The sequence below is a fragment of the Lissotriton helveticus genome, chromosome 1_1 (genome assembly GCF_964261635.1).
Source record: "Lissotriton helveticus chromosome 1_1, aLisHel1.1, whole genome shotgun sequence".
Lineage (NCBI taxonomy): Eukaryota > Metazoa > Chordata > Amphibia > Caudata > Salamandridae > Lissotriton > Lissotriton helveticus.
In genome coordinates, this window is record NC_136057.1 from 1,832,999,687 (window position 1) to 1,833,026,793 (window position 27,107).

General features: G+C 48.3%; 2 protein-coding genes across 2 annotated transcripts in view; both read left to right on the forward strand.

Moving 5' to 3' along the window:
* The window catches only part of LOC144753495 (cytochrome P450 2D15-like), a 482,639-nt gene that overhangs the window by 147,430 nt on the left and 308,102 nt on the right, over positions 1–27,107 (forward strand).
* Positions 4,147–12,184, forward strand: LOC144753483 (DNA replication factor Cdt1-like). Its single transcript, XM_078641159.1, is given in 3 exon segments — positions 4,147–4,877; positions 10,991–11,844; positions 11,847–12,184. Coding segments are annotated over 3 exon segments (1,923 nt in total).

Genomic DNA, 27,107 nt, shown 5'->3' on the forward strand with positions numbered 1-27,107 from the left:
CAACTCTGCACTCACTACTCTGCACTCACTACTCTGCGCTCACTACTCTGCACTCTGCACTCACTACTCTGGACTCTGCACTCACTACTCTGAACTCTGGAAACTCACTCTGCACTCAATACTCTGCACTCACTACTCACTACTCTGCACTCACCACTCTGCACTCACCACTCTGCACTCACCACTCTGCACTCACCACTCTGTACTCACCACTCTGCACTCACCACTCTGCACTCACAACTCTGCACTCACTACTCTGCACTCACTACTCTGCACTCACTACTCTGCACTCTGGAAACTCACTCTGCACTCAGTGCTCTGCACTCTGCACACTCACTCTGCACTCACTACTCTGCACTCTGGAAACTCACTCTGCACTCACTACTCTGCACTCTACACACTCACTCTGCACTCACTACTCTGCACTCACTACTCTGCACTCTGGAAACTCACTCTGGAAACTCACTCTGAACTCACTACTCTGCACTCTGCACACTCACTCTGCACTCACTACTCTGCACTCTGGAAACTCACTCTGCACTCACTAATCTGCACTCTGCACACTCACTCTGCACACTCACTCTGCACACTCACTCTACACACTCACTCTGCACTCTGCACTCTCACTCTGCACACTCACTCTGCACAGTCACTCTGCACAGTCACTCTGCACAGTCACTCTGCACTCACACTCTGCACACTCACTCTGCACTCACTACTTCACAATCTGCACTCTGCGCACTCTGCACTCTGCGCACTCTGCACTCTGCACTCACACTATAATAATCCTTATGTCCTGTAACCAAGGGTTTGTGTGTTTAATACACTCCAGCACTGCCAGTTACCAGCGGTTCAGTGCCCCTTTGGACGCCGCACAACAAAGTGAACACAGTGTGCTCCGAGGGCAGGGGCTTGTCCCGGCTGAGAAGGGAGGGGGCATTGAAACTACAAAGATTTGTTGATCCTGTACAAATCCGGGCTGACATTCTTTACAGAGCCTAAAACAAATCAAGAGCAGCTTAGCGTGTACCTGTGTGCCATTGTTATGTCATGTCATGTCAAAGGTTCTTATATAGCGCCTTTTCACCGCAAGGTCTCAAGACGCTTGCTTTGGGAACCCGTCCTGGCTTTTCCCTGTGAGATAACTCGTACTGGGCATCCCCAACGTGAAAGCCAGGCATCCCGCAGCGGGGGGGCCGTAGTGGAGATTAAGCAAGCTATTGCCCAGAGTTGCAGAGTGTGAACCCCTGATTCGAGTAGGCACCGAAGCGAGAATTATCGAGTCTGTGGACATTTGGGCTCCAGACCCTGCCGCGTCGGGAATTGAACCCTAGTCCCGGGTCTGACCTCTGCTTCAGGGTCTGCCTCCTCTAACCAGTGAGCCACACTTCTCCACATTGTAGACCCAATTCAATAGTTACGCATAAATGGAGAAAAAAAATGTATAACAGGGTGGAACAGTTTTCTTGTGCAATTGTTCCTGCAAAACGTCCATTATTGATATAGTTCACTGCAATAACCTAATTTTCTTAGCCTTTGACATGTACTTTACTAAGAACCGGCATGTTAATAAATAAATAAATATGTACGACGGCAATAAAGCAGCATTGAAAGCGATCACTTTCGCGATCGCTATTGTTAAAAAAATGCACGGTGAAGAAGCACACAGCAGAGAATGGGGCACGCGCGCCCGGCATCTGGCTTCAATTACCACGGGCCCACAAGCTTTGCCAGGGAGCCAGCATGCGCGCACACACAGCTGAAAAAAATATTACTGGAGAGTGCTGAATGCACGCCCAGCATCTGGCTTCAATTACGGCGGCCCCTGACAGCTGGTAATTGATGAATTATAGCCTTCTGCTGCGCGTCTCCGCACGGAATATGCAGGAAGTGGAGAAACTCTACAGACTATGGCCTATTGCGTGCCTGCTTGTAAAAACACAACCATGCGAGGGCCAATTGCCATGCAGATGCCATATATAACGAACAAAATTCACGCGCTTCTCTGGAATTCGTAGGTTAGCTTGTCGAAGTCCTCTCTAAAGGACTCTGAAGCCACACCCACTTCGTGGGATGTAAGCCGAGCCCTAAAAAGGAGCTGTGCCAATTCAACTCAAAGTAGGTATGATTCCTCTTGGCATTCGGCAAAAATTGAAATCTCATTTAGATACTTTGAATCCACTGATAGTTCGGAGTGGGTTTACGCGATAGTTTTAGCACTTAAAAAAAATCAGGATCTGAGATTGTGTGTAGATCTCAGGTCTCTTAATAAAAATATTGTAGTAGATACTTATCCTTTACCCCGCATTCAGGATATGTTGACAGCTATTAATGGTGCAACGTTTTTCTCTTTAATTGATCTGAAATCAGCGTACCATCAGGTACTTCTTGATGAGTCTTCAAAAGATCTTACAACATTCATCACTCCTTTTGGTCTTTACAGGTTCTTGAGGATGCCATTCGGTTTGACATCAGCGGCCAGTGTTTTCCAAAAGTTGATTGAGAGTCTGTTTCAAGGTATTAATGGTGTGCAGACATTCCAGGATGATATTTTAATATTTGCTGAAAATGGTGAACAACACAACATTATTCTTGACAAGGTACTTAATATTCTAGGTAGTAAAGGAATGACCGTGAGTCTAGACAAATGTAAGTTTCTTGTGGAGGAGATGAATTATTTAGGCCACAGAATCACACCTGATGGCATTTTTCCTAAGGAAGATCTTGTCAATACTTTGGAGAAAGCTAGTAGACCACAAGATTAGGATTCTTTGCGTTCTTTTCTGGTGTTAGGCGAATACTATTCTAGATTTGTTAAAGGTTATGCTCTTGTTGTCGAACCTCTCAGACAGCTTTTAAAAAAAGGATCTCAATTTACTTGGACAGGCATTCATGATGAAGCTTTTCTAAATGTCAAAAGACTTATTGCTAAAGCGCCTGGTCTTAATACGTTTGATCCACAAGGAAAATCTTATGTTACTGTGGATGCGAGTGCTATTGGGCTTGGTGCTCTGTTTACTCAAATTATAGACGGCAAAGAAAGAGTTATTTAATTTATTTCAAGAGGAATTCGAGGAGCTGAGAGGTACTATAGTACCATTGAAAAAGAGGCTTTGGCCTGTGTTTGGGCAGTGGAAAAACTTAAAAGTTTTTTGTGGGGAAGACCTTTTGTTCTGGTTACAGATCACAAGCCTCTTGTCTTTATGCTGGATGGAGTCAGAAGTGGAAAGGCTTCTTCTAGACTTGTAAGGTTAATTGCAAGATTGCAGGAGTTTAATTTTGAAATACAGCATATTCCTGGTGGTAAAACTTTTACTGCGGACTGTTTATCAAGACTTCCTCCTCAGGATGAGTGTGATAATGAGATGATTGATCAACATGAATGTGTTGTGGCATTAGTTGATGCTGTTGATTCATGTAATTCTGCTGTTTGTGAGAAAGAATGGAATGATGCTATGACAGATGATAATGTCTTGTCCAAGGTCAAGCAGTTTGTTGTTAATGGGTGGCCACCTGGCAAAGATTTGGAAATTCATTTTAGAAGTTTTGCTCAGATTGCTGAGGAGCTAAGCATTGAAAATGGCATACTATTGAGACAGGATTTGTTTGTACCACCTGCTAGTGTGAGAAATAAACTTCCCCATTTGGATCATTCAGGACATCCTGGAGTATCTGGTACGAAAAAACTGCTCAAAGTTTACTATTGGTGGCCTGGCATGGATGCTAGTGTTGAGAGAATGGTGGACAATTGTTCTGTGTGTGTGAAATCTGATAACATTGGAAAGTTTCGACTCAACCATTATCGGTTCAAGAAGGTCCTGCTGGACCCTGGGAGAAAATTTCTATTGATTTCTCTGGTCCTTATGAGTGTTTAGGCAGGGAGAAAAGATTTTCTATTGTTGTCATTTATAATTTTTCAAAGTGGATATACTACACTTTTGTAGCACATCCTGTGACTGATGAAGTTATTGAATTTTTAGACAACATTTTCAGAGTTCAGAACGTTGTGTCCGTGGTTCCTTCCATTCCCTATTGTGATCTCACCCGGCGTTGCCATAAGAGACGTTCTGAGGCTGGGTACATTGGTCACCGCTTCCCCTGGGTTCTCTATCAGAACACCGTGTATCCCTTCCATTGTGACCCGCGATGGCCCAGCTTCGGATGACCGATTATTTCGCCCAGAGAGAGGCTGGCACCCCGCCCTGCTCCGGGCCCCGAGGAAGCAAGAGCCGCAAGCTGCTGGCCGAGCAGCCCGCCACGCTCAGCCCCTCGCGGACCGTCAAGTTCTCCCTGCCCCGCACGCCGCCCGGCACTGACCCGCCCGCCTTATGCACCCCTGTTCACTCGGCCACCAGGAAGAAGCAAGCTCGTCCAGAATCCGATAGCGACCCCCAGCCCGTGGAGGCCAAGCAATCCGCCCGCAAGAAGCTCATCCTCCCCGGGCTAGAGGTGCCGGCCTTTGAGCAGGTTGCAAGTCTGACCTCCGAACCAGTCCTTCAGTCCACCCCTACATCCCTGGACAAGAATGCCAAGAACCTGGCCAACGGCATCCTTTCACCGGGGCTGCGGCAGGACAGCCGATGGCAAGAGGACACAGATTTTCTGGAAGTGAAGGCTGAGCCAAACCGAAACTTGGCTGAGCTCCAATCGCGCATGCAGAGAATCCAAGAGCTAACCCAGAAACTGAATCTATCAACATCTCCGGTAACCAAGAAACCGCCAACGACATCTGTTACTAACACCGCCTCTTCCCCCAAGGGTCCGACAACAGCACTGCCTGTGAAAAACACCTCAGATCTCAAGACTCTCCAAAAGCGGCTGAAGTTAGAAGAGCGGAAACGGGTGCAGAAAGCCAAAAAGCTAGAGGAGGAACCCATGTGTAACGGGGTGTACAGGAGATTGCTAGAGGGAGGCCCGTCCCCACCGCCTACCAGTCCCATAATGCATCAGGGCGATCGGGAGTCTGTGGCGGGAGACCGCACTGCTCGTTTACCACACCCCCCTCTCTCTCTTCCCTCCCCACAGGACATTGAGGCAAGTGTTACCGATACCACGGAGGAGGAGGAATGGCCCTTTAATTCGTGGAAGGAGGCGGAGTGGGAGGAGCCGGCTTACTACGCGTTTCCGTCAAAAGGAGTTGGCCCGGAAACCCAGGTGTGCTTGTTCACCCGGAGGTCGGAAGAGGAGAGTGTTTGGAGTACGGAGGTTCAGGAGAAGACGGAGTCGAGAGGTGAAGAGATCGAGAGGAGAAGAACATCGGAGGAAGGAGCGGAGAACACCGGAGGTGAAAGAGAGCGGCAAGAAACATCCGAGGCCGGGGGAGAAGAGGAGAAGAGGCACCCGCAGGGAGCAGAGTCGGCGTCTGCCAAGGACGGAGAAAAGCCAGGAGGCCACCGTTCCCGCGAGCCGCCCAGCCACTCACCCAGGGGAGGTGCGTGGCTCACCCAGGTGCGTGACCGATTGCGGGGCTGGGTGGGTGGTGGAGGTACTCTAGGTACCAAACCACGGGAAGCCTAACATCCCGGTTCCCTTTTCCCTGTGCACTTTACCCTACCCCCACTTTAGTACACATTTGTATATTAGAGCACCGGTGAATCCCCTCACTCCCTTCCCTTGTGAAAGTTACCTTGAACGGAGATCTCACGGCCCCCTTGTTTCTCTTTGCCTTTTGGGGAGAGTCTCACGTCCCGCCGCGACGGACTCCGAGGAAGAAGAACCGGCCCCACCGAGTCCCGAAGGATTCCGCAAGAAAGAGAAGGTCCGCCACTGGAGACGCAGTAGAAGCAGGTCCCCGCGGCGAGCACATCACCGGAGAGCAAACTGTACTGATCAATTGCTTGCATCAATAAAACCATCTTTAACACGAGCCCGCTTGTTGCCCATAACTGCCCCCTACCAGCGCCCCACGTAACAGTGGTGGAGAATGCGGGCAGTATAACCCTTGATACAGAGATGGAGACACTCATTCAGCAGCTGATAAAAGGACAAGAGAAACTCGGGTGGGTGGCCGAACAACAATTGACGTCGGCTCAAGCAGACCGCAAGATATTACGGAAGGCATTAACAGAGCGAGAAGAAACACCGACGTTATGGGTCGATCCGGGAACACAAGGGGGAGGACGAGTTGAAAGACCCATACCTCATGGTTCCTCGGCTGTGTCCCTACAGAAGTACCATCAAGGGGACGACCCTGACTCAATTTCGAGAGGGCCGCTAGGGCCTGTGGTTGGCCCATGAGCAAATGGCCCTTTTTCCTGGCTCCGCTCCTGTCAGGGGAGGCCCAGGCCGCTTACCAGGTGGCCAACCCCAACGGAGATACCCCGTATCCCGAAGTCAAGAAGATCATCCTAGACCATTTAGGCTTAGACCAGGAAGCCTACAGAATCAGATTCAGAAAAGAACGAGGTGCTCTGGGGGAGAACCCCAAGACGTTGTTTGTACGACTCAAAATGGCAGCGGATAAATGGTTAACACCGTCCACGAGCACCAAGGAGGAAATCATGGACAGAATCTATCTGGAACAATATCTGGAGGCCCTCCCATACGCTACGCAAAGGTGGCTCAGACAGCACCATCGTTTGACCACTACAGAAGCCATCGAAATGGCCACCACCTTCTCAAGGGCTCAACCTCGCTCCTCCGGGTGGGAACCTGAACGTACCCATAAACCTTTAGTAAAGGCAGAGAGACGTCCACAACCCCGCCCTGTGGACCCTCCTAAAGTCTGGAAACCGGAGCACCCTACATCCACGGGGCCCCAATGTTTTGAGTGTGGCAACTGGGGACACATAGCCAGGTTTTGCCCCAGCAAGAGACCCCCGGACGAGCCCATGGAGGTGGGGTATTTGCCGCGTGCCGTACTATACTCCGCAGAAATGGGGAGCACCTACAGAGTAAGTGTACAGGTGAACGGGTCATCCATCCATGCCCTACTAGATTCAGGCTGTAGGCAGTCCGTGATACAGAACAAGCATGTGGCTGTTTCCCAGTATTTACCCCGACAATCGGTGGCAATCCGCTGTGTCCACGGGGATGTCAAAACCTATCCCCTGGCTCTGATCCCCATACATCCCATGAAGGGCCCCCTGCAGACATTAAGGGTTGGGGTACTTTCCACTCTTCCAGAAGATTTAATCATAGGGACTGATAACCCCCGGTTTATACATTGGTTTAGACAGAGCATAGAAAAAGGGGACCCACACTCTAAGTCCCCCAAATCAGCCCTTTTGTGTCCCGATCCATGGGTAATGGACCGGAGTTTTAAGTTCGCCCAGATCAATGACCCATCCCTATTCAACGCATGGGAACAGGCTCACCAGGAGGTAGACAATACCCCGGCCCGGTATCCACGATTTCGTATCCACAACGAGCTGCTGTATCGACAGGGGAAAGAAGATGAGGATGAACAACTCCTGGTCCCTCTCTCCTTTAGAGAACAAATACTGTTTTTCGCACACAGCCATCTGGTAGCCGGACACACCGGAGCCGAAAAGACCACCCAACTCATACTACGATATTTCTATTGGCCCGGGATATACAGAGACGCCAGCAGATACTGTCAGGAGTGCAGCTTGTGCCAGATGAAGAACATGACCCGTCCCCCAGCCGTTCCCTTACAGCCTCTTCCCATCATCGGCAAACCGTTCGAAAGAGTCGGAATGGACATAATAGGCCCACTACCCAAAACCAGGAAAGGATTTCAATACGTGTTGGTGATAGTGGATTACGCCACGAGATTTCCGGAGGCATTTCCGTTAACCGCCACTACTACCAAACAGGTTGCCGACCGGATGATAGAGTTGTTCAGCAGAGTGGGGTTCCCCAAAGAAATCTTGACGGACCAGGGAACCCCCTTTGTCTCGCGTTTAATGAAGGAAGTGTGTAGAAGTCTAGACGTGCATCAAATCAGAACCTCCGTGTACCACCCCCAAACGGACGGATTAGTGGAAGGGTACAACCGCACACTGAAGACCACCCTGAGAAAGATGATGGAGGTCAACGGAGCGGAGTGGGACCAGATGCTTCCTCTGTCTCTATACGTCATTCGGGGACAACGACAAAGCAGCCTGGGGGTATCTTCCTTTGAGCTTTTATATGGCCGACAACCCAGATCCCTGATGGAAATGACAAAGGAAGCATGGGAGAACGAGATTCCAGAAGAAACCTCTTCCACCCTGGAATATGCCCATAGTCTCAAATCCAAACTGGGGAAGTTGAGAGATTTGGCCTACACCCACATGGAGGACAGTCAACGACGACAAAAAAAAGCCTACGATAAAGGAAAAAAATGGAGACAGATGAAGGAAGGCGACTGGGCTCTAGTTCTTTTGCCATCTTCCACCCAGAAGTTTCGGGCTACCTGGGTGGGACCGTATAAAGTGGTGGGGACGATAGGGAAAACCACCTACACCCTCCAAACCGGAACCAAGAAGACCCAGGCTTATCATATCAATATGCTTAAGAAGTGGCTAGGTCCCCCCCGACAAGCGTACAGGTCGTAACTACACACCGCGAAACCCATTCCACAAGAGAGCAACTGATCATCAATGACGAATTAACACAAGCTCAAACCGACGACCTACGACAGCTCCTCCAGAAACATGAAGGCCTGTTTTCAGATCAGCCCGGTAGAACCACAATGGCGGAACATCGCATCAACACCCCTTCCGGGAAAATCGTCCAGATTAAGCCGTACCGTGTTCCAGAAGCCCGGAGGGCAGCCATCAGGAAAGAGGTGAGGGATATGTTAGACCTAGGGGTGATAAGACCTTCTACAAGCCAATGGTCAAGCCCCATAGTAATGATACCCAAACCAGACGGCAGACGGCGCTTTTGTATGGATTTTCGAACGCTTAACGACATATCAGAATTCGATACCTATCCGATTCCCAGAGTCGACGAAATGGTAGAAAAACTTGGGGAGGCTCGGTACATCACGACTCTGGACCTGACGAAAGGATACTGGCAGGTGCCCTTGAGGGAGGAGGATAAAAAGAAGACCGCCTTTAGCACAGACGAAGGACACTATGAGTTTACTGTCCTCCCTTTTGGGTTGCATGGGGCCCCTGCCACTTTCCAAAGACTCATGAACACAGTACTGGCGCCGGTCTCCTCCATAGCAGCAGCCTATCTGAACGACATTGTTATCCATAGTAAAACCTGGGAAGAACATTTGCAGCATATACACGGCGTCTTTCTAGTGTTGGAGAACGCCGGCCTTCGAGTCAATGCAAAAAAATCAAGGGTGGCCTTCCAAAAGGTGAAATACCTCGGGTATATGCTGGGACACGGTTTGATAGAGCCCCAGATCGAGAAAGTGAGGGCCATTGCTGATACTCCCTTCCCAGCCACCCGAAAGGAGATGAGGACGTTCCTAGGATTGGTGGGATATTACCGGAGGTTCATCCCATCGTTTGCCAACATTGCTGCACCCCTTACAGATGCTCTACGAAACCCAGGGAAGGCCAATGCCCCCATCCACCCAAATGAAACCATGACCCAATCCTTCCAACATCTGAAACGCATTATCACCTCCACCCCAGTACTGACATCCCCCGATTTCTCGGTCCCCTTTGTTGTACATACTGATGCCTCAGATTATGGGATAGGCGCAGTACTGTCCCAAAAGGGAAAGGACGGACATGAGCACCCAGTGGTATACGTGAGTAGGAAGCTCTTCCCAAGAGAGTTAAAATATGCTACCATCGAGAAGGAATGATTAGCAGTAAGATGGGCGGTTGATAAATTAGCCTACTATTTGGAGGGACACCCGTTCGACCTTTACACTGACCATGCTCCCCTTCTATGGATGGCGCGCAATAAGTCGAATAATCCCCGAGTGATGAGGTGGTTCCTGGCCCTTCAGCCCTACTCCTTCACCGTGCACCATAGGAAGGGTACAGAGAACGTCAGTGCGGACTTCCTTTCCCGGCGTCCGCTCCCCGATCAGGAGCGTCCTAGGGGGGAGGTGTGTAACGGGGTGTACAGGAGATTGCTAGAGGGAGGCCCGTCCCCGCCGCCTACCAGTCCCATAATGCATCAGGGCGATCGGGAGTCTGTGGCGGGAGACCGCACTGCTCGTTTACCAAACCCCCCTCTCTCTCTTCCCTCCCCACAGGACATTGAGGCAAGTGTTACCGATACCACGGAGGAGGAGGAATGGCCCTTTAATTCGTGGAAGGAGGCGGAGTGGGAGGAGCCGGCTTACTACGCGTTTCCGTCAAAAGGAGTTGGCCCGGAAACCCAGGTGTGCTTGTTCACCCGGAGGTCGGAAGAGGAGAGTGTTTGGAGTACGGAGGTTCAGGAGAAGACGGAGTCGAGAGGTGAAGAGATCGAGAGGAGAAGAACATCGGAGGAAGGAGCGGAGAACACCGGAGGTGAAAGAGAGCGGCAAGGAACATCCGAGGCCGGGGGAGAAGAGGAGAAGAGGCACCCGCAGGGAGCAGAGTCGGCGTCTGCCAAGGACGGAGAAAAGCCAGGAGGCCACCGTTCCCGCGAGCCGCCAAGCCACTCACCCAGGGGAGGTGCGTGGCTCACCCAGGTGCGTGACCGATTGCGGGGCTGGGTGGGTGGTGGAGGTACTCTAGGTACAAACCACGGGAAGCCTAACATCCCGGTTCGCTTTTCCCTGTGCACTTTACCCTACCCCCACTTTAGTACACATTTGTACATTAGAACACCGGTGAATCCCCTCACTCCCTTCCCTTGTGAAAGTTACCTTGAACGGAGATCTCACGGCCCCCTTGTTTCTCTTTGCCTTTTGGGGAGAGTCTCACGTCCCGCCGCGACGGACTCCGAGGAAGAAGAACCGGCCCCACCGAGTCCCGAAGGATTCCTCAAGAAAGAGAAGGTCCGCCACCGGAGACGCAGTAGAAGCAGGTCCCCGCGGCGAGCACATCACCAGAGAGCAAACTGTACTGATCAATTGCTTGCATCAATAAAACCATCTTTAACACGAGCCCGCTTGTTGCCCATAACTGCCCCCTACCAGCGCCCCACGTAACACCATGCTAATTGAGTCCGGTGACAGAGTGCAAAGGAGTGAGGAAAGCCCTGTTCCAGCATACCAGCGTTTCCACACCCTTGCCCAGGATGTGCCCCCTGGACTGTCTTTACCCTACAAGTACAAGGTGCTGGCCGAGATGTTCCGCAGCATGGACACCATCGTGGGAATGCTCTTCAACCGAAGTGAGACTGTGACCTTCGCCAAAGTGAAGCAAGGCGTGCAGGATATGATGCACAAGCCTTTTGAGGAGAGAAACATTGGTCAGGTTAAAACGGTTTATCCGACAGCCTACCGTTTCCGTCAGGAGAACAATATCCCAACGTACAAGGATGGGATGAAGAAGTCAGACTATCAGCTCACGCTTGAGCCCTTGGTGTCTAATGACAAGACTGATGGTCGGCTGCAGCTCTCTGCATCATGCCTTCTGGAGCGGCGCCGCATCTTCGGAGGCAACATCCTGAACATAGTAAAAAGACATCATAGGGCTCTCCTGGAGTCTCTGGATTCTCGCTTGGTAGTGCCTGATGACAACATCACCCGCTGGCATCCTCGCTTTAATGTAGATACTGTACCGGATATTCCTGTCGCGGAGCTCCCGCTGCCTCCACAGGTCAATACATTGACGACAGCGCAAGACGTGCTGAACAAGGTTCGTGGCATGATGACTCCCAAGATGGAAAAGGCTCTCGCAAATCTGACCTTGCGGACTGTGGAATCTAACGTGGCAGAAACAAAAGAAGCGAACCCCGTGAAACCGGGCCCCGTCGCCAGCGTTCCAGTGGCTTTGAAGGGAGTTCCAGAGTGCCTCCTGGAGAGGATCCGAGCAAAGGAAGCTCAGAAGAGGCCTTAATGACCTGGAACCCTCAGCAAGAAGAGCGCCTCGCTGTGATGTCCAGGCTTCCAGAAATGGCCCGGATATTGCGAAACGTCTTTGTGTCTGAGAAGAAGCCAGCACTGACCATGGAGGTCTCCTGCAACAGAGTGATCGGCAGCTATCGCTCCTCAATGACTCAGAGAGAGATGGAGAAACACCTTCGCCTCCTCGCTGAACTGGTGCCCAGCTGGCTTGGCATTCACACGATCCGTGAAGAAACTTACTTGAAGTTGGATAAGACTGTCGAACTCTGCGTTGTTGTAGAGGCTCTGGATAAGAAAGTGAAGGAAGAAGAAAGACTTTAACCTCTGCGCCTTCTCTCGGACTCTATTTACACTGGAATGGAACTTTGAGCTTTGCACAGCCCTTTCAAAGCGTTACATGACTGAGCAGACTTTGACTATTGCAGTAGATCAAAGTTTTGAAAATTAAGTATTTGTCATCTGTAATACTTGATGCAGATTGTGCATTTTGTTTCAAGTATGTTGCAAGATTATAGGTACCTGGAAATTACTATTTTTGTCCGCTTCTACAGATCTTTCAAACCTTGTTTTTGCGGGATGCGTTTTTCAATTTTTCTGCAGTAGATGCCCCCTTTTAAAAATGCTTTAATCGGCCAAGATTTTAGATTCAAAACATGATAATTCTTGACCAAGCTAAAGTCGAACTAGGTCAGCAGGACTTATTTAACCTTGTGTTTGTTTGTGGTCTTGGTGCATTGTACAATCTACCAACTATAGTTTACTCAAGGATGTGGCTGATGTGGGATTGGTTGGGAAGGCAAGGGTCAATACTAGATTTGTTTGTGCCACATGTCAATATAAATAGGGGTTTGAGGGTTAAGACCACCCTTTAGAATCATGAAGTTTCTAGTCCCTTTTTATAGAGCTAGCCATGTTAATTTGCACATTTTTGTATTTTTAACAGCCTATTATGTTTGGGTCTAACCGTTGTGCCATCTGTTCAGCCTGTTTGTATGCAAAATATTGTTTTAATTAAAAAGATCCTTGTTAATTAAAAAAAAAACAATTATAAAAATGTTTTTAAAAAAACAAACATTTGCAGAGTTGAAGGTGCACCTAATACCATTTTATCTGATAATGGGGTGCAATTTATTTCCAACAAGATTAAATTATTTTTGAACAAATTTGGTTTGCACTCTGAAAAAGCGCCTTTTTTATTGTCCTCGTGCCAATGGTCAAGTTGAGAGAGCTAATAGATTTATAAAAGAAGGAATTCAAGCAGCGTTAGAAAGTAATTTGGACGTTTTTGAATTTTTGAAGGAAAAAGTGTGGAGTTATCATATAACTCCAAATGCATGTGCTGGAGTATCTCCATATTTGTTATTGGGAGGTAGACAGGCAAAATCTATGTTGACACCTGTGTTTAAAAAAGAAGTTGAGAAGGAAAATTTGGAATTTTCTATTGCCAAAGCCAGAAAGAATATTGCTGATACTCGTTTTTTCGGCATAACATATCATGACTCATCTCATAAAACAAAAAGTAAAATTATAGAAATTGGTGACTGGGTACTGTTGGACCCGGCCTCGTGGCGTGGTCCCACTCCTCCTGCATGACGAGCCCGGGACGACATCGGCCCTCCAGAGACCCACTGTCCCCCCTGGCACTACCCTCCACGAACTCTCGACGAGAGCAACCACCCGGGCGAAACCTACGCGCCCACCCCCGCAGGTCTGACTACCACCCCGGACCACCATTTCAGGACCGACTCCATCTTGGGCCCATCACGTCCCGAGCACGTGGCCTCGGCCCGACCCCGGCCACGGCCCCAGCGAAGCCCGACATCAAGGCACCAAGATCCCCCCAGGTGGTAGAGTGGCCACTCGACGGATCTAAGAGAAGGGGAGTTTCGATGGCCCTCCAGCCGTCCCCGGATGCCTGGTATCGATCGCCCTCCGGTCTCCCTGGGCGCTGGCTCCACCCCCCTGCTGGGTGTCTGGACACCCTCATCCCGGCCCCTCTGACCCCCAGGCGCGAGGGTCCGGACATCAAAGGACTCCAGTCCTATATCTGGGCGAGCCCTGGGTTGAGACGGCAGTTGTATCCTGGAGTCGAAGCCCTGCTGACCTTGTCGCGGCTGATCCTGATAAGAACTCTTGTGCCTAGAACTATCATCGGAGCCCTGCTGTCGCGGCCCGACCATGCTGAAACATACTCGGAGCCCTGCTGACGCTGTCGCGGCCCGACCACGCTGAAACATCCTCGGAGCCCTGCTGGCGCTGTCGCGGCCCAACCACGCTGAACCATCCTCGGAGCCCTGCTGACGCTGTCGCGGCCCGACCACGCTGAAACATCCTCGGAGCCCTGCTGACGCTGTCGCGGCCCGACCACGCTGAAACATCCTCGGAGCCCTGCTGACGCTGTCGCGGCCCGACCACGCTGAAACATCCTCGGAGCCCTGCTGACGCTGTCGCGGCCCGACCACGCTGAACCATCTTCCGAGCCCTGCTGACGCTGTCGCGGCTCCTTGCACCCCCCAGCTCAAGGATTGAGAGCTGTGCGCCGGGTACCTTAGTGTCCACTGGACCAAGACTGTCCCGCTACCCCTTCTTCCTCGATATCAAGACTTTAAGGGTCCCTCGACCCCTTTGCCTGTATATTGCTGCGAGAAATTGCCTTTATTCCTTATATAAAGACTCTTGAGAATCTACTCTTGTGTGGTGTCCTTTGGGGTGGTGGGGTTGCTCGTCTGTTACGATTATAGGAGAGGGACCTCACGAAGGAGGCCTCTTGACGGCGCTCGGCCTATTCCATAAGAGGATTGGTGCGTCTCGGGGTGGTCAGTCAGACATCTTCTGTCCCCCCTGGGATCGCCTTTCTAACAGGTACGTATTATTAAACCAACATTGAATCGTAAAGGTTCATCAAAATTCACTATTCCTTTCAAAGTTGAAAGAGTAACTGATTCTGCTATGTTACTTAAGGAGAAAGGTTGGTGGTACAATAGTTCTGTTGTGGTTCTCAAACCAGGGCAAGAACAGTTTTTTGCTAAAGATGAAGATGGTGGTCATGTGTTGCTTGATGGTGACAACGAGGAGAATGGCACCAAAGAACTTAATATACCTGGTGCATGTCAGTTGGATTCTAATATTTCTGAATTCAATGAAGAAGAGTTTATGGACTCCTCTGTACAAGAAAATTCTGTGTTACAAAAGAGAAACTCTAGGATGCCTAAGAAATTTGATGATTATATTTTAGATGTATAAAATCTTATTGCTGTTGCTTGATTATACTTTAGATGGATAAAATACTTATTGCTGTTGCCTTTTAGCTATTGCTTTATTTTGTTTTGTTAAAAGGATACATATAGTAATTGTGTCTTTCCTTTACTTCCTTTTTAGAATTTAGATTGTATTGATGTCATACAGAACACATTGATGTAACATTAGAACTTTAGTGGGGAGGAGATTGTTATTTGGAGAAGCGGGTGGAGATTTGATTTGGCTGGATGCTTTTTCTATTACACCAGTGGGTCTTATATTCAGCACTTAATAAATTATATTTTTTATACAATCTTTACCTCCTTCACATCTTTACATGTTTTAAGTGAGATCTCAAATATCTTCCTGTTATATTTCAACAGGAGCAGCCTGTCAGTTGATTCCTTTGTGTTCTACTGCAGCTTCCCAAAGTGTTCTAAAGAACAACTAGAGCGTTACCAGCCTCACTAATGACAAAAGTATGGCACACCTGAAGCCATCTTGATTAGAATAAACTGGTAACACTTAAAACATTTAATTTAAAAAGGAATAAAATGAGGGGGTTCGTTTTGTCGTAGAAATGATGGTTAGTGCTGTAGAAAGAAAAATTAGGACATGCTTTAAGTGAGATCTCAAATATCTTCCCTGTGATATTTCAACAGGAGCAGCCTGGCAGTTGATTCCTTTGTGTTCTACTGCAGCTACCCAGAGTGTTCTAAAGAACAACTAGAGCGCTAACAGTCTTACTTATGACAAAATTATGGCACACCTAAAGCCATCTTGATTGTTATAAACTGGTAACACTTAAAACATTTAATTTAAAAAGGAACAACATGAGGGGGTTCATTTTGTCATAGAAATTATGGTTAGTGTTGTAGAAAGAAAAATTAGGGCATGTTTTAAGAGAGATCTCAAATCCTCTTGTATTTAATTTGAAAATGTTGACATGCAGACTGAACAATCACTTCAAATACCAGCAGTAGACTTCCAGTTAACTCCCTGGTGAGCACTACCCCCTACACTACTCAAACACAACTGCACTACCCTAAACCCTAAAACACTACTCCCAGCACGAGCCACTACACTACACAAACACCACAGCACTACCCCAAAACACTACCCCCTACAGTAGACAAACGCCACTGCGCTTCCCTGAACCCTAAAACACTACCCCATACATTATACAATCACCACTGCACTACCCTAAACCCTAAAACACTACTCCCAGCATGAGCCACTACACGACACAAACACCACTGCGCTTCCCTGAACCCTAAAACACTACCCCCAGCATGACCCCCTATACTACCCAAACACCACTGCACTACCTTAAAAACTAATTCTACCCTCAGCACGACCCCTACACTACCCAAACACCACTGCACTACCCTAAACCCTAAAACACTACCCCAGCACGACCCCCTACACTACACAAACACCACTGCACCACCCTAAACTCTAAATCTACCCCCACCTTGACCCCCTACACTACACAAACACAGCTGCACTACCCTAAACCCTAAAACACTACCACCAGCACGACCCCTACACTACACAAACACCACTACATGACCCTAAAACACTACCCCCAGCACAAACCCCTACACTACCCAAACACCACTGCACTACCATAAACCCTAAAACACTCCCCATACACTACACAAACACCACTGCAATACCCTAAAACACTACCCCCAGCACGACCTCCTACACTACACAAACACCACTGCACTACCCTAACCCTAATTCTACCCCCAGCACGACCCCCTACACTACCCATTCACGACTGCACTACCCTACACCCTAAAACTACCCCAGCACGACCCCCTACACTACCCAAACACCATTGCACTACCCTAAACCTTAAATCTACCCCAGCATGACCCCCTACACTACCCAAACACCACTGCGCTACCCTAAAACACTACCACAGCACGACCCCCTACACTACACAAACACCACTGCACTACCCTAAACTCTAAATCTACCCCAGCACGACCCCCTACACTACACAAACACCATTGCACTACCCTAAAACTAAAAAACCTTTGAAATTCACTGAAAAAAACCATAGGTTTTAGGGGTGTTATAGTTAGCTGGACATTTCACTCGTACAAAACAATTGAAATTCCTCCAATATAGTTAGTTGTACTAATTATAACTCGCGCGCCCGCAGTCCACTGCTGATGATGTCACATATTACATCATTCATGACATGGTCAGTGACATCACTGATGACATCACTAATGACACTTTTTTAAATGCTAATTCCTCACTATAATATCCCTAAAACCTATGTTTTTTTTCAGTGAATTTCAAAAGTTTTTTAAATGCTAATTCCTAACTATATCAGGCCTCAAACCTATGTTTTTTTCAGTGAATATATATATATATATATATATATCCTCAGTGTGGCTTTGTTGCCTGTATCCTGAATGCCGATGGTGCAGGTCAGGGGCGAATACCACTCATGCCTCTTTAATATCAAACACACCTCCACTCCAATAGAAAGGAGCCCGCACTCAAATGAGGAAAATGTTCTTATTTATTTGGCAGCAAATGCGCAAAGCTGTCAGGAACGCTTTTCGGCTGTCTCGGCAGCCTTTCTCAACCTGTAAAACGCTTTTCAATTTTGCACTTTTAAACCTTTGAATACTGCCCACAGGTGTTGCTTTGTACGACGTCATTCTGTCATTAAAGGAATATTCTTTATTGTGTGCAAATGTCTGTGAAAATCCGAATGATAAAGTTATTTGTGTCTTTATTAATACTGATGTTAAAAGTTCACATCCTTTGCTGGCAGCAAACACGTTACTTTGTTATAAGATTTGCACTCATTTCCTCAGTTGGCAGATAATTACATTATTAAACAACTTTATGCCAAATTGCAAAAAAAAATTTCATACAAGTAGTACATAGTGATACCTTCCCTTCAAGCTGGTCGCAAATTTGACAGCCCCTGGCAGGAAAATCCTAGTCTTAATTGTGACAGGTTAGTCTTAAAAATGTTGACAAGTCTAGTCTTAAACTCCTGGCCGGAAATTTGAAAAGTCTGGCAGCAAACCCTGGTCTTAAGCAGTCCCTGACCTTAAACAGGCCTGGTTTTAAAAAGGGTGTGACATGTAGGGATATTCCCAAGAAGTAACAGGCTGCAAAACATGTGGTAATTGTGTACATGTTTTAAAAGTGCATAGGAAAGTGTGTGCATGTAGGCTGGAAATGTCTGTGCATGTTTAAAACTGGGGGTTGCAGACAGCTGCAGGCTGAACAGCTGCTGAACAGGCCTGAGTCCCCAACCCAGTGTGTTGGGAGGTGTTTTTTTTATGTTTGAAAAAAAAGGGATCTTTTAAAATGTAGATGGTGGGAAACCCATAGGTTGTTTTAAAAAGCACAAGCCATGTTCACTTTCCCAGGAAGGCTTGGGCCTGTTATAAAATAATAAACCACAGCAACCCTGAGCTTTGAGATGTTGAAAAAGACAGATGTCGTGTAGAGGCAAGGCTTCCCATGAGAACCTGAAACAGGATGCCAAGTGCTAGGATGTAATTCACACACCCCCAAGCCCCATGGTCCCAAACTGGACAGGCTAGTCCCATTTTTGACAGGTTAGTCCCAAAACTTGATATCCCTGGCAGGAAAGATGACGGGTGATGGGTTTAGGGCTGGGACAAGAGCCGGTTCCCGGGGGTCCCTACTTCCCAGGAGCAGGACCAAACAGCTGTAACATATGAGGCCCATTATAAAAGTGTCCAGAAGACTTAGAGATGTTTGCTATGGCCCCAAGCACCCTACCCTTCCCAAGATAAGCCATGAGTGTAAGTAACAGATGTATACAGCATAAACTGTACAAGGACAGAAAAAAAAGTTCCCGTACAAAGACCCCCATGACATTGTTCTAAACCCCCTCAAGTCATAAAGGCTGTGGGGGCTTCTAATTAGCATGCATGGACAGGTATAAAAAGGCCCCTTAAGGAACACTGTCAAACACCCATTCAAAAAAACCTCTGGGAGCAACAGGCGTGGATTGCTTTTGCGGTACCTTGTGGACTTCTTCACCAGCAACCAAGTCAAGAAAACTTTGGGAGTGCCTGGACTGCTTTTGCTGTACCTTGTGGATTTCTGCACCAGAGACAACCCTTGGAACTTAAGGCAAGAATGGACCTGAGCAACTTCTCCCAAATTGAAGCCGCCTGTGACAGTTTAAGGAAGGTAAATAAAGCATGGTGCAAGGATGTATGTTTATGTGGTAAAAGTATACAAAACTGTAGTTTTGAAAATGCTAAAGAGTACTTTGTAAACTGTTAATGTTTAAGGCGATGTGTTGTGTTTAATGTGAATAATGATGCCAATGCAGTTTTTTACAAGACGTGAAATGTAATGTAAATGTATTTAAAATGAATAAAGGTTTTGTTGAAGACTTGAGTTTAAAGCTATGTGTGTAGACAATTAATGTTAATAGGGGTGGTGTTGTGGGGGCTGGCGCAGAGTTTTGCAGGGTTTGTATGTAAGGGGTATAATGTTGTAGGCCTTAGGAGGGTACATGCAGAGGGGAACGTGTATTTTTACAAAGCAGAGAAACATTTTACCAGGATGTTGTACATTTAATGCTAATAAATGTTAGAGGGTACTACTGCTTTAGGGGCCCAGAGCCATCAAAATAAAATACACTGCATACAATTTAAAATGAATAATGCATGATTGTACTCACCAAGCCATTGTTGAGAGTCAGAGGGGTCCATGGGTCCTTGCTGCTCCTTGGGGGTCCTGAGGGCCATGTATTTCTTTTTTTAAAATAAGCCCTGTGTACAGTTGTCGAGGGAGGCTCCTGGTGGGGCGTCATAGTCCTTTGGGGGTGTTCTGGTGCTGTGTTCCTGGCGTCCTCGTGGCTCCTGGGACCTTTGGGCTGCTTCTGCCCCTCTTTTTTAAAAAATCAATGCCCCCGAGCCCGCTTCTCCATGGCGCTGCTCGGGGGTGTGAGGGTCCTGTTGTCCTGTGGGGCTCCGGGGCCACTGAGTGACTAGTTTGCTGCCTTTTTTTATTTATTTTTTTAAATGCCCCCGAGCCCGCTTTACCATGGCGCTGCTCGGGGGTGTTGTGAGGTAGGGGCTCTGTAGTCCGGTGGGGGCTCCGTGCCCCGAATGCTGCTGATGTCCTGTTTTTTTTAAAATCCCCCCCGAGCCCGCTTTACCGTGGCGCTGCTCGGGGGTATCGAGTTTGGCGCTTTTTTTGTTTAAAAAAGCCCCCGAGCCCGCTTTACCATGGCGCTGCTCGGGGGGTATCGAGTTTGGCGCTTTTTTTGTTTAAAAAAGACCCCAAGCCCGCTTTACCATGGCACTGCTCGGGGGGTATCGAGTTTGGCGCTTTTTTTGTTTAAAAAAGCCCCTGAGCCCGCTTTACCATGGCGCTGCTCGGGGGGTGTCGAGTTTGCCGCCTTTTTTGTTTAAAAAAAGCCCCTGAGCCCGCTTTACCATGGCGCTGCTCGGGGGTCTGCTGTGGTGTAAGCCCCCGAGCCCGCTTTACCATGGCGCTGCTCGGGGGGCTGCTGTGGTGTCTGGGGAGGACTCCGGTCCCGGTGGGCGCCGTGCCCCGAATGGTGCTTCTGGCTTTTTTTTTTAAATATCCCCGAGCCCGCTTGCATCGGGGCGCTGCTCGGGGGCTGCTGTGGTGTCTGGGGCTGGGCTCCGGTGCCGGTATTGTAGGCCGTGGGGTCCAGGGGGCATTTCCATGGAGCCCACGTGGATCCCTACGGCCTCGAGGCATGGCGGTGTGTTTCTTCCCCCTGGGGCTGCCTAACAAAGCCCGCCCCTTCAATGATGTCAGCACTCGTCACTGAAGGGGCGTGGCTTGCCCTGCAGCCTCGGTGTGTGTGTGTTTTTTTTGTTGTTTTTTTTCCATGCGCGAACTTTACCCTAAGTTGTCAGAGGCTTCACAATAGGAACAGAAAATGGTGCGGCTGTGCAAAGCATTTATTTATTTTATTTTATTTTATTTTTTTAAATATTTTATATAGCACGAACTTTACCCTAAGTTGTCAGAGGCTTCACAATAGGAATAGAAAATTACAAGTGAACAAAATACAAAAGCAAACGTTAAGTTACATGCGGTAAAAGTGACATTTGTGACCAAAACAAAATACATGTGGTAGCAAGTGGTGCATTACATGAGGTAAAAGTGCGCAAATTACAAGCGCAAACGTTAAGTTATGGGAAGAAAAAAAAGTGCCAAGTGTGTGCAGGTTACAGGTAGAGGCAGAATACCGCAATATAAGGCAGACACTCTACCATAAGAATAGGCGCTATGTATGCAATTGTGGAACTGGCGCAAGTATCAAAATGTGCGAGGTATTAAATAAGGTGTTACAAGAGAAAAGTGGCGTGTACATGTTACAAAAGAGTGCCAAACACATAGGCGCAATGGTTGCAAGGTAGGATGGTGGTGGTACATTAAGTCATTTACCCAGAAGCATAGAATATGGCGTAGGGTGCTTCTATTTATTTTAAAATGTCTGCTAACGCTATCCCCAAGGGTGCATAACTATTACAATACATGCTTTTGCGCTGTACAGTCACCCCTTTTTTTTTTAAATGATCGCCTAGCGTGTCACAGATAGAGGTCTTTAAAAAAAAATGTGTGTTGTTGCACCCACCCTTGTAAATGTATACCCAAATTGTTTTAAGTTGTGATACTGGTGTTTAAGAAAGGCGCTTTTAAAACCGCTGCTTTTTTTTTTTGTTGTTTTAATACAGATGCAAGACTCTGCAAAAGTAGCCGTTACCAATGTACCCCCGGCGCTGGACATCCCTGTAATAACTAGCAACGCCGTAGACTTGACAACACCGCAGCCAGGTATATATATTTTAAGTTGTTTAGTTCTACGTAGTTTTGTACAACAAGCTCTCAGATGTTCTCTTTTTTCTAATGTGGGTCTCATGTATGTATACTTTTACAGCTTATGATCCCGACCTACAGCAAGTTTTTGAAGATCTTATGGTGTTCCTCGAGGATCAAGCAGCTCTGAACAGTGTGCAAAACACTTCAGTTCCTACATGTAATTAAAAAGGCCCCTGTTGTTTTAAACTGTCTAAGACGCTGGGAAGTTGGCGGGGTAGGCTACAGTCCTGACCCTGATGGTGTATAGTGGGACTCCTCAGAAAGATGACTAAGGCAGGGTATTATTTTTTCTTTACAGACACCCCCACGTTATGCCCGAACGGCGTCCAGGTACAAGAGGCGGCGCGATGTTCAAAAGAAAGCCCTTTGAAGAGGAAAGCTTTACCTTCTAAAGTGGGACCACCGTCAAAGAAAGGAGTTGCAAAAAGACCTCTATCAGGTGTGTTTGTTACAAAGGGTGTGAAAAGTACTAACGGTGTTACAGACTCTCAAGCAGAAGGGTACAACGACTTGTAGCAACGCCTATATAAAAAAGGTGGCTGTGTAGAACTTAGGATTGTGCTGGTTGTATGTGTTCTTTTTATGCTTTCTCTAATATATATATTTTTCTGTTTATATTTAGAAGCGGCTCAGAAACATGCTGCTGAAGAGAGGTCGGCGAAGCCCTTAAGAGACATAACAACAGCCGTCCAGAACAGCAGAAGCGCTACAAACGGCGTGAGTAGGCGTGTACGCCATGAGAAACTCTCAACGTCCTACACACCAAACATGATGAACAATCCTCTACAACAATCTATTCTGCACAGGGGTGGGGTCAGCAACGGCGGAGTTTTTACAAGCACAGATAACACAGGGCAGGGTCTGTGTAAAACAGCTACAGAGGGTCTGAACCCTCTCAGGGTATCAAAAGGGAAAGGTGTCTCAATCACTGCCTCCCTTAAGAAGAAGCATAGGGACTCAGAGAACCTTCCCAACCTTTTAAAACGTGTGAAGTCCTCCAAGGTAATCATAGAACCCCAAACAGAACCCTTAAACCTATAGAAGATGGCGACGGTGCTCCCAGAGGTCCAGGCAAAGCCCTTAAGCCCTGAGAAGAAGCAGAAACCTAGGACCCCTGAGCCCCAAGCTAAACCCTTAGACTTATCTGTAAAAAGGGGTGCTAAGCCCTTAAATGAGGCCTATACACCCATGAGCCCCAAGGAGGTGGTAGTTGTACCTGTGGGTGTAGAAGAGATAGCGCCGCCACAGCCCCCTAAAACATCGCGCCTCTCAAGAAAACATCTGAAGCTGAAACCGGGGGTCCCTAAGCTACAGATAACAGCGTCCCTCAGCAACCATAATGCAACGCTGGATCCACCCAGCATCCTGAAACCCCAGACAGTACCAAATAAAATAACTGTACATATAGAGGTGCACGCCCCTGAGCAACCCCCAAAGCCGGTTGTAAGTGTTCAGGCACAGCCTAGGGTCTCAACGGGTAATAATACGCAACCCCTAGAAGGGCCTTCTATCGTGAACAGCCCCGCTCTTGAGGTGATGGGGATGGTAGACAACATAGGGAGAACCCCTGAAGCGGTGTACCAAGGGTCTTTGAGCACAGAGGGTTTACAGAACCCAGCTAACCGGGCACCACACCCTGACACAGGCATTTCAGCTAGGACCCATGATTACAACGACAGCTCCTCACAATCCTCATACCCATTGTCCCCTAGTACCCCTCCGGGGGCATACGACCCCACCAGCCCAGCGGCCAGCCCCATGTACAGCCCCGTGGACAGTCCCGTGTCCACCCCCATTGCCAACCCCGTGTACAGTCCCGCGTCTAGCCCAGCTGCCAACCCCGTGTACAGTCCCGTGTCCAGCCCCGCTGCCAGCCCCGTGTACAATCCCGTGTCCAGCCCCGCTGCCAGCCCCGTGTACAGCCCAGCTGCCAGCCCCGTGTACAGACCCGTGTCCAGCCCAGCTGCCAGCCCCGTGTACAGCCCCGCATCCAGCCCCGCGGCCGTCGTAAGCCCCAAACCGCCCTCAGCAACAAGTGTGGATGACAATACCACGGGGGCCCAGGGGATACAGCCGCTTTTTCCATACAAAGTTTGCAATGTTCCGCTCCTGTCCGCACCAGGGCGTTCGCAGGGGGTCCCTATTTCTAGAACACTATCGGAACAGGCTTTACAGAATGGTGCTGAGGCTGTTAGCAGTATAGATGGTCCTAAGACGTTGCAGCCATTTATAAGACCTCGCAAGGTGGTCACCCCTAAGCAGGAACCAGATGGGTATCTAAACACACTCGATGTAGTGGGGTATCATGTAAAAGAGATACAGATGGCTGTTCGAAAATTAAAACGTCAGGCGAACCGCGTAAACATGAGAATGGATCTGGGGGTTACCAATTACCACAACAGGAGGGAGGCCCAACATATGGTCATGGAAAGGGTGGCGTTGTGTAAAAAAGTGATCATCCAGGAGTGTCAGGCGGCTGTGGCCGACATACACGGTATACAGGCGTGACTATGGCAGCACCAGCCCCTAAAGACCCCAACAGCCACTGGTGTTCATAAGAGGCCCTCAAAATATACCCGTAAGGTCCAGAGTTTAGTGACAAAGTCTGTACGCTTTTTAAGACTGCTCAAGCAGAGCCCATCTGCTGCCCCAGAACGCCGTAGACAAGACAACACTCTTTCCCTAGAACCCTTCAAACAAGACACATCTGTTTCCCTAGACCCCTTCAAACAAGGTCCCGTAGCTTCAAGACCAACGCCTGAAACATATAAACCAGCACTTCACCACAGACAATACATAGGTGCAGGGTCAAACATACCGAGGGTCGGGCATTTGAAGGGGGTAGGGGGGCGGGCTTTAAAACTCCAAACACAGCAACATTCAGAAGGACCTAGGGGTGGAACTGTAGCGGTGGCCTCCATGAACAAGGCGTCCAATGACACTAACCAACCTGTTCAGATAGGCTGGGGCATGGTATCTCGAAAAGCCTGGGTCCGTAAAAGAAAAAAAAACTGGCTTAATAGTACAAAGCAACGCAGGCTTTTAATAAATAAGTTGAAGAAGTCGAGAATATGCGCTACCCGCAGGTTTACAAGGACTCCTGAGACAGGTCCCACCATGACCTCCCAAAGTGACACAGCAGAGAACACCTCCGCAACTCACACTCCTCCTGCTGAGGGCCCAGAGCCCTTGTTTTTAGAGAGTGTTAGAAGTTACACTCGCAATGTAGAGAGGTTTAGGGCCGTAGAACACTATGAGGAGTTTAGATTTGTTAACCTCCACCAAATAACATCATCCGATCATGGCGTTCTAGCTATACATCAGGTTGTGCAGGAGCTCATAGAAAGGTTGTTACACAATGTGGGGCCTAATGACTTTTTCCAACTCCGCTTCCAGGGGCAGGGTTTTGACACTCCGTTGTTCACCAGGCGGAAGACCCGAGATGTTTTTGACGCTGTGCAATTTTTAGAAAATCTCTCAAGGCTTTTACAGAGTAAGGCAGAACTAGTAGCCTATGGCACTTTTAGAGTCATAGCCCTCATTGTACGGGGACGTGAGGGGGGTGTTTCCAGACCCTTAAAGAGCATACTCTACAGTCAAATAATTGGTAAGAAACAGCGGTGGCTGCTCAACTTTAACAGCCACTCTACCAACACATGTCTGGCGGCCAGCATCGTGGGGCTGCTGATGACTCGCAAGACCCCTGACGCTGTCATCATGTCTAGAGCTGCTGAAGCCCACGAGGTTCTTGAAATACCTCCTGACCGAATGGTCGGCTTTGGCGATATAGGTCTTTTTGAGAACTATTTCGCCGTGACGGTGAAAGTTCTTTATCACAACGGTTCCTGGAAGTACTTTACAACCGGGGGACCTGTGAGAAACAAGACCGTATATGTCCTCCACGCCGAAAATCATTTTTACGGCATCTTGAACCATAAAGGTTTTCTGGGTGTCAGGAATGTGTGCGCCCACTGTGACCATATATACAGCAATAAAACATACCACCAGTGTGAAATGCATTGTAAGATGTGTCAGAGGGACGGGTGTATAGAAGACGCTACCCTGAAGGTGAGGTGCGGCACATGTAGGATGTTTTGTCGCTCGCAAAACTGCTTGAGCATACACGAGAAATCTTTTAACTGCGTCCCTAAAAAGGACTGCAGCGAGTGTGGGCGGTATGTGGCAACGGATCACAAGTGCAAAGGTATGATATGTCCCCGTTGTCATGTGTCTTACGAGGCCGGCACCACCCACCAGTGTTATATGGGTAAAGGTATACCTCAGACCAAGACCGAAGACTATATAGTGTTTGATATAGAGTGCACACAAGAGACGGGGGTACACCAGCCTAACTATATTTACGCACACCATCTAACTTCCGACGACAGCTGGGAGTTTGAGGGACGAACGTGCGTTGGTGATTTCCTAAAAACTTTCATTCAAACCAAATTCCAAGGGTATACCATGCTCGCCCACAACTCAAAAGCCTATGACTCCTTCTTTATTCTGCGAAACATGATTCGTGAAAAGATACATGTGGAACTCATAACCCAGGGGTCTAATCTGATGGTGAGGACGGTATGTCCTTTGCAAATACGGTTCATAGACACCCTGAATTTCCTGTCCATGAAATTGAGCAAGCTGCCAAAGGCTTTTGGGTTCCCAGGGTGTAAAGGTTATTTTCCACACTTTTTTAACACCTGGGCTAACCAGAATTATGTTGGACCCATGCCGCCTCCTGACAGCTACGGGGTTGAATACATGATGCCTGATGAGAAAGTGAGCTTTCTACAATGGTACTCTGAAAACCGTGAAAAGGGGTTTCACTTTCAAACAGAGTTGAAAGCTTATTGTCAGGCGGATGTAATGATCCTGCGGCAAGCTTGTAACCTCTTCAGAGATGCTGTGGTGTCTATGGCTAAAGAAGTCACGGTCTTGAAATCCAAAACCCATGAAATGCTGCAAGCGGTCGAATACATAGACCCATTTCAAAACGTCACTCTGGCATCCATGTGTATGTCCATCTACAAACACATGTTTTTAATGCCCGAAACTATAGCTCTAGTACCGCCAGACCTCTATAACGGTAAACAGAAACGTTATTCAACACCCTCTA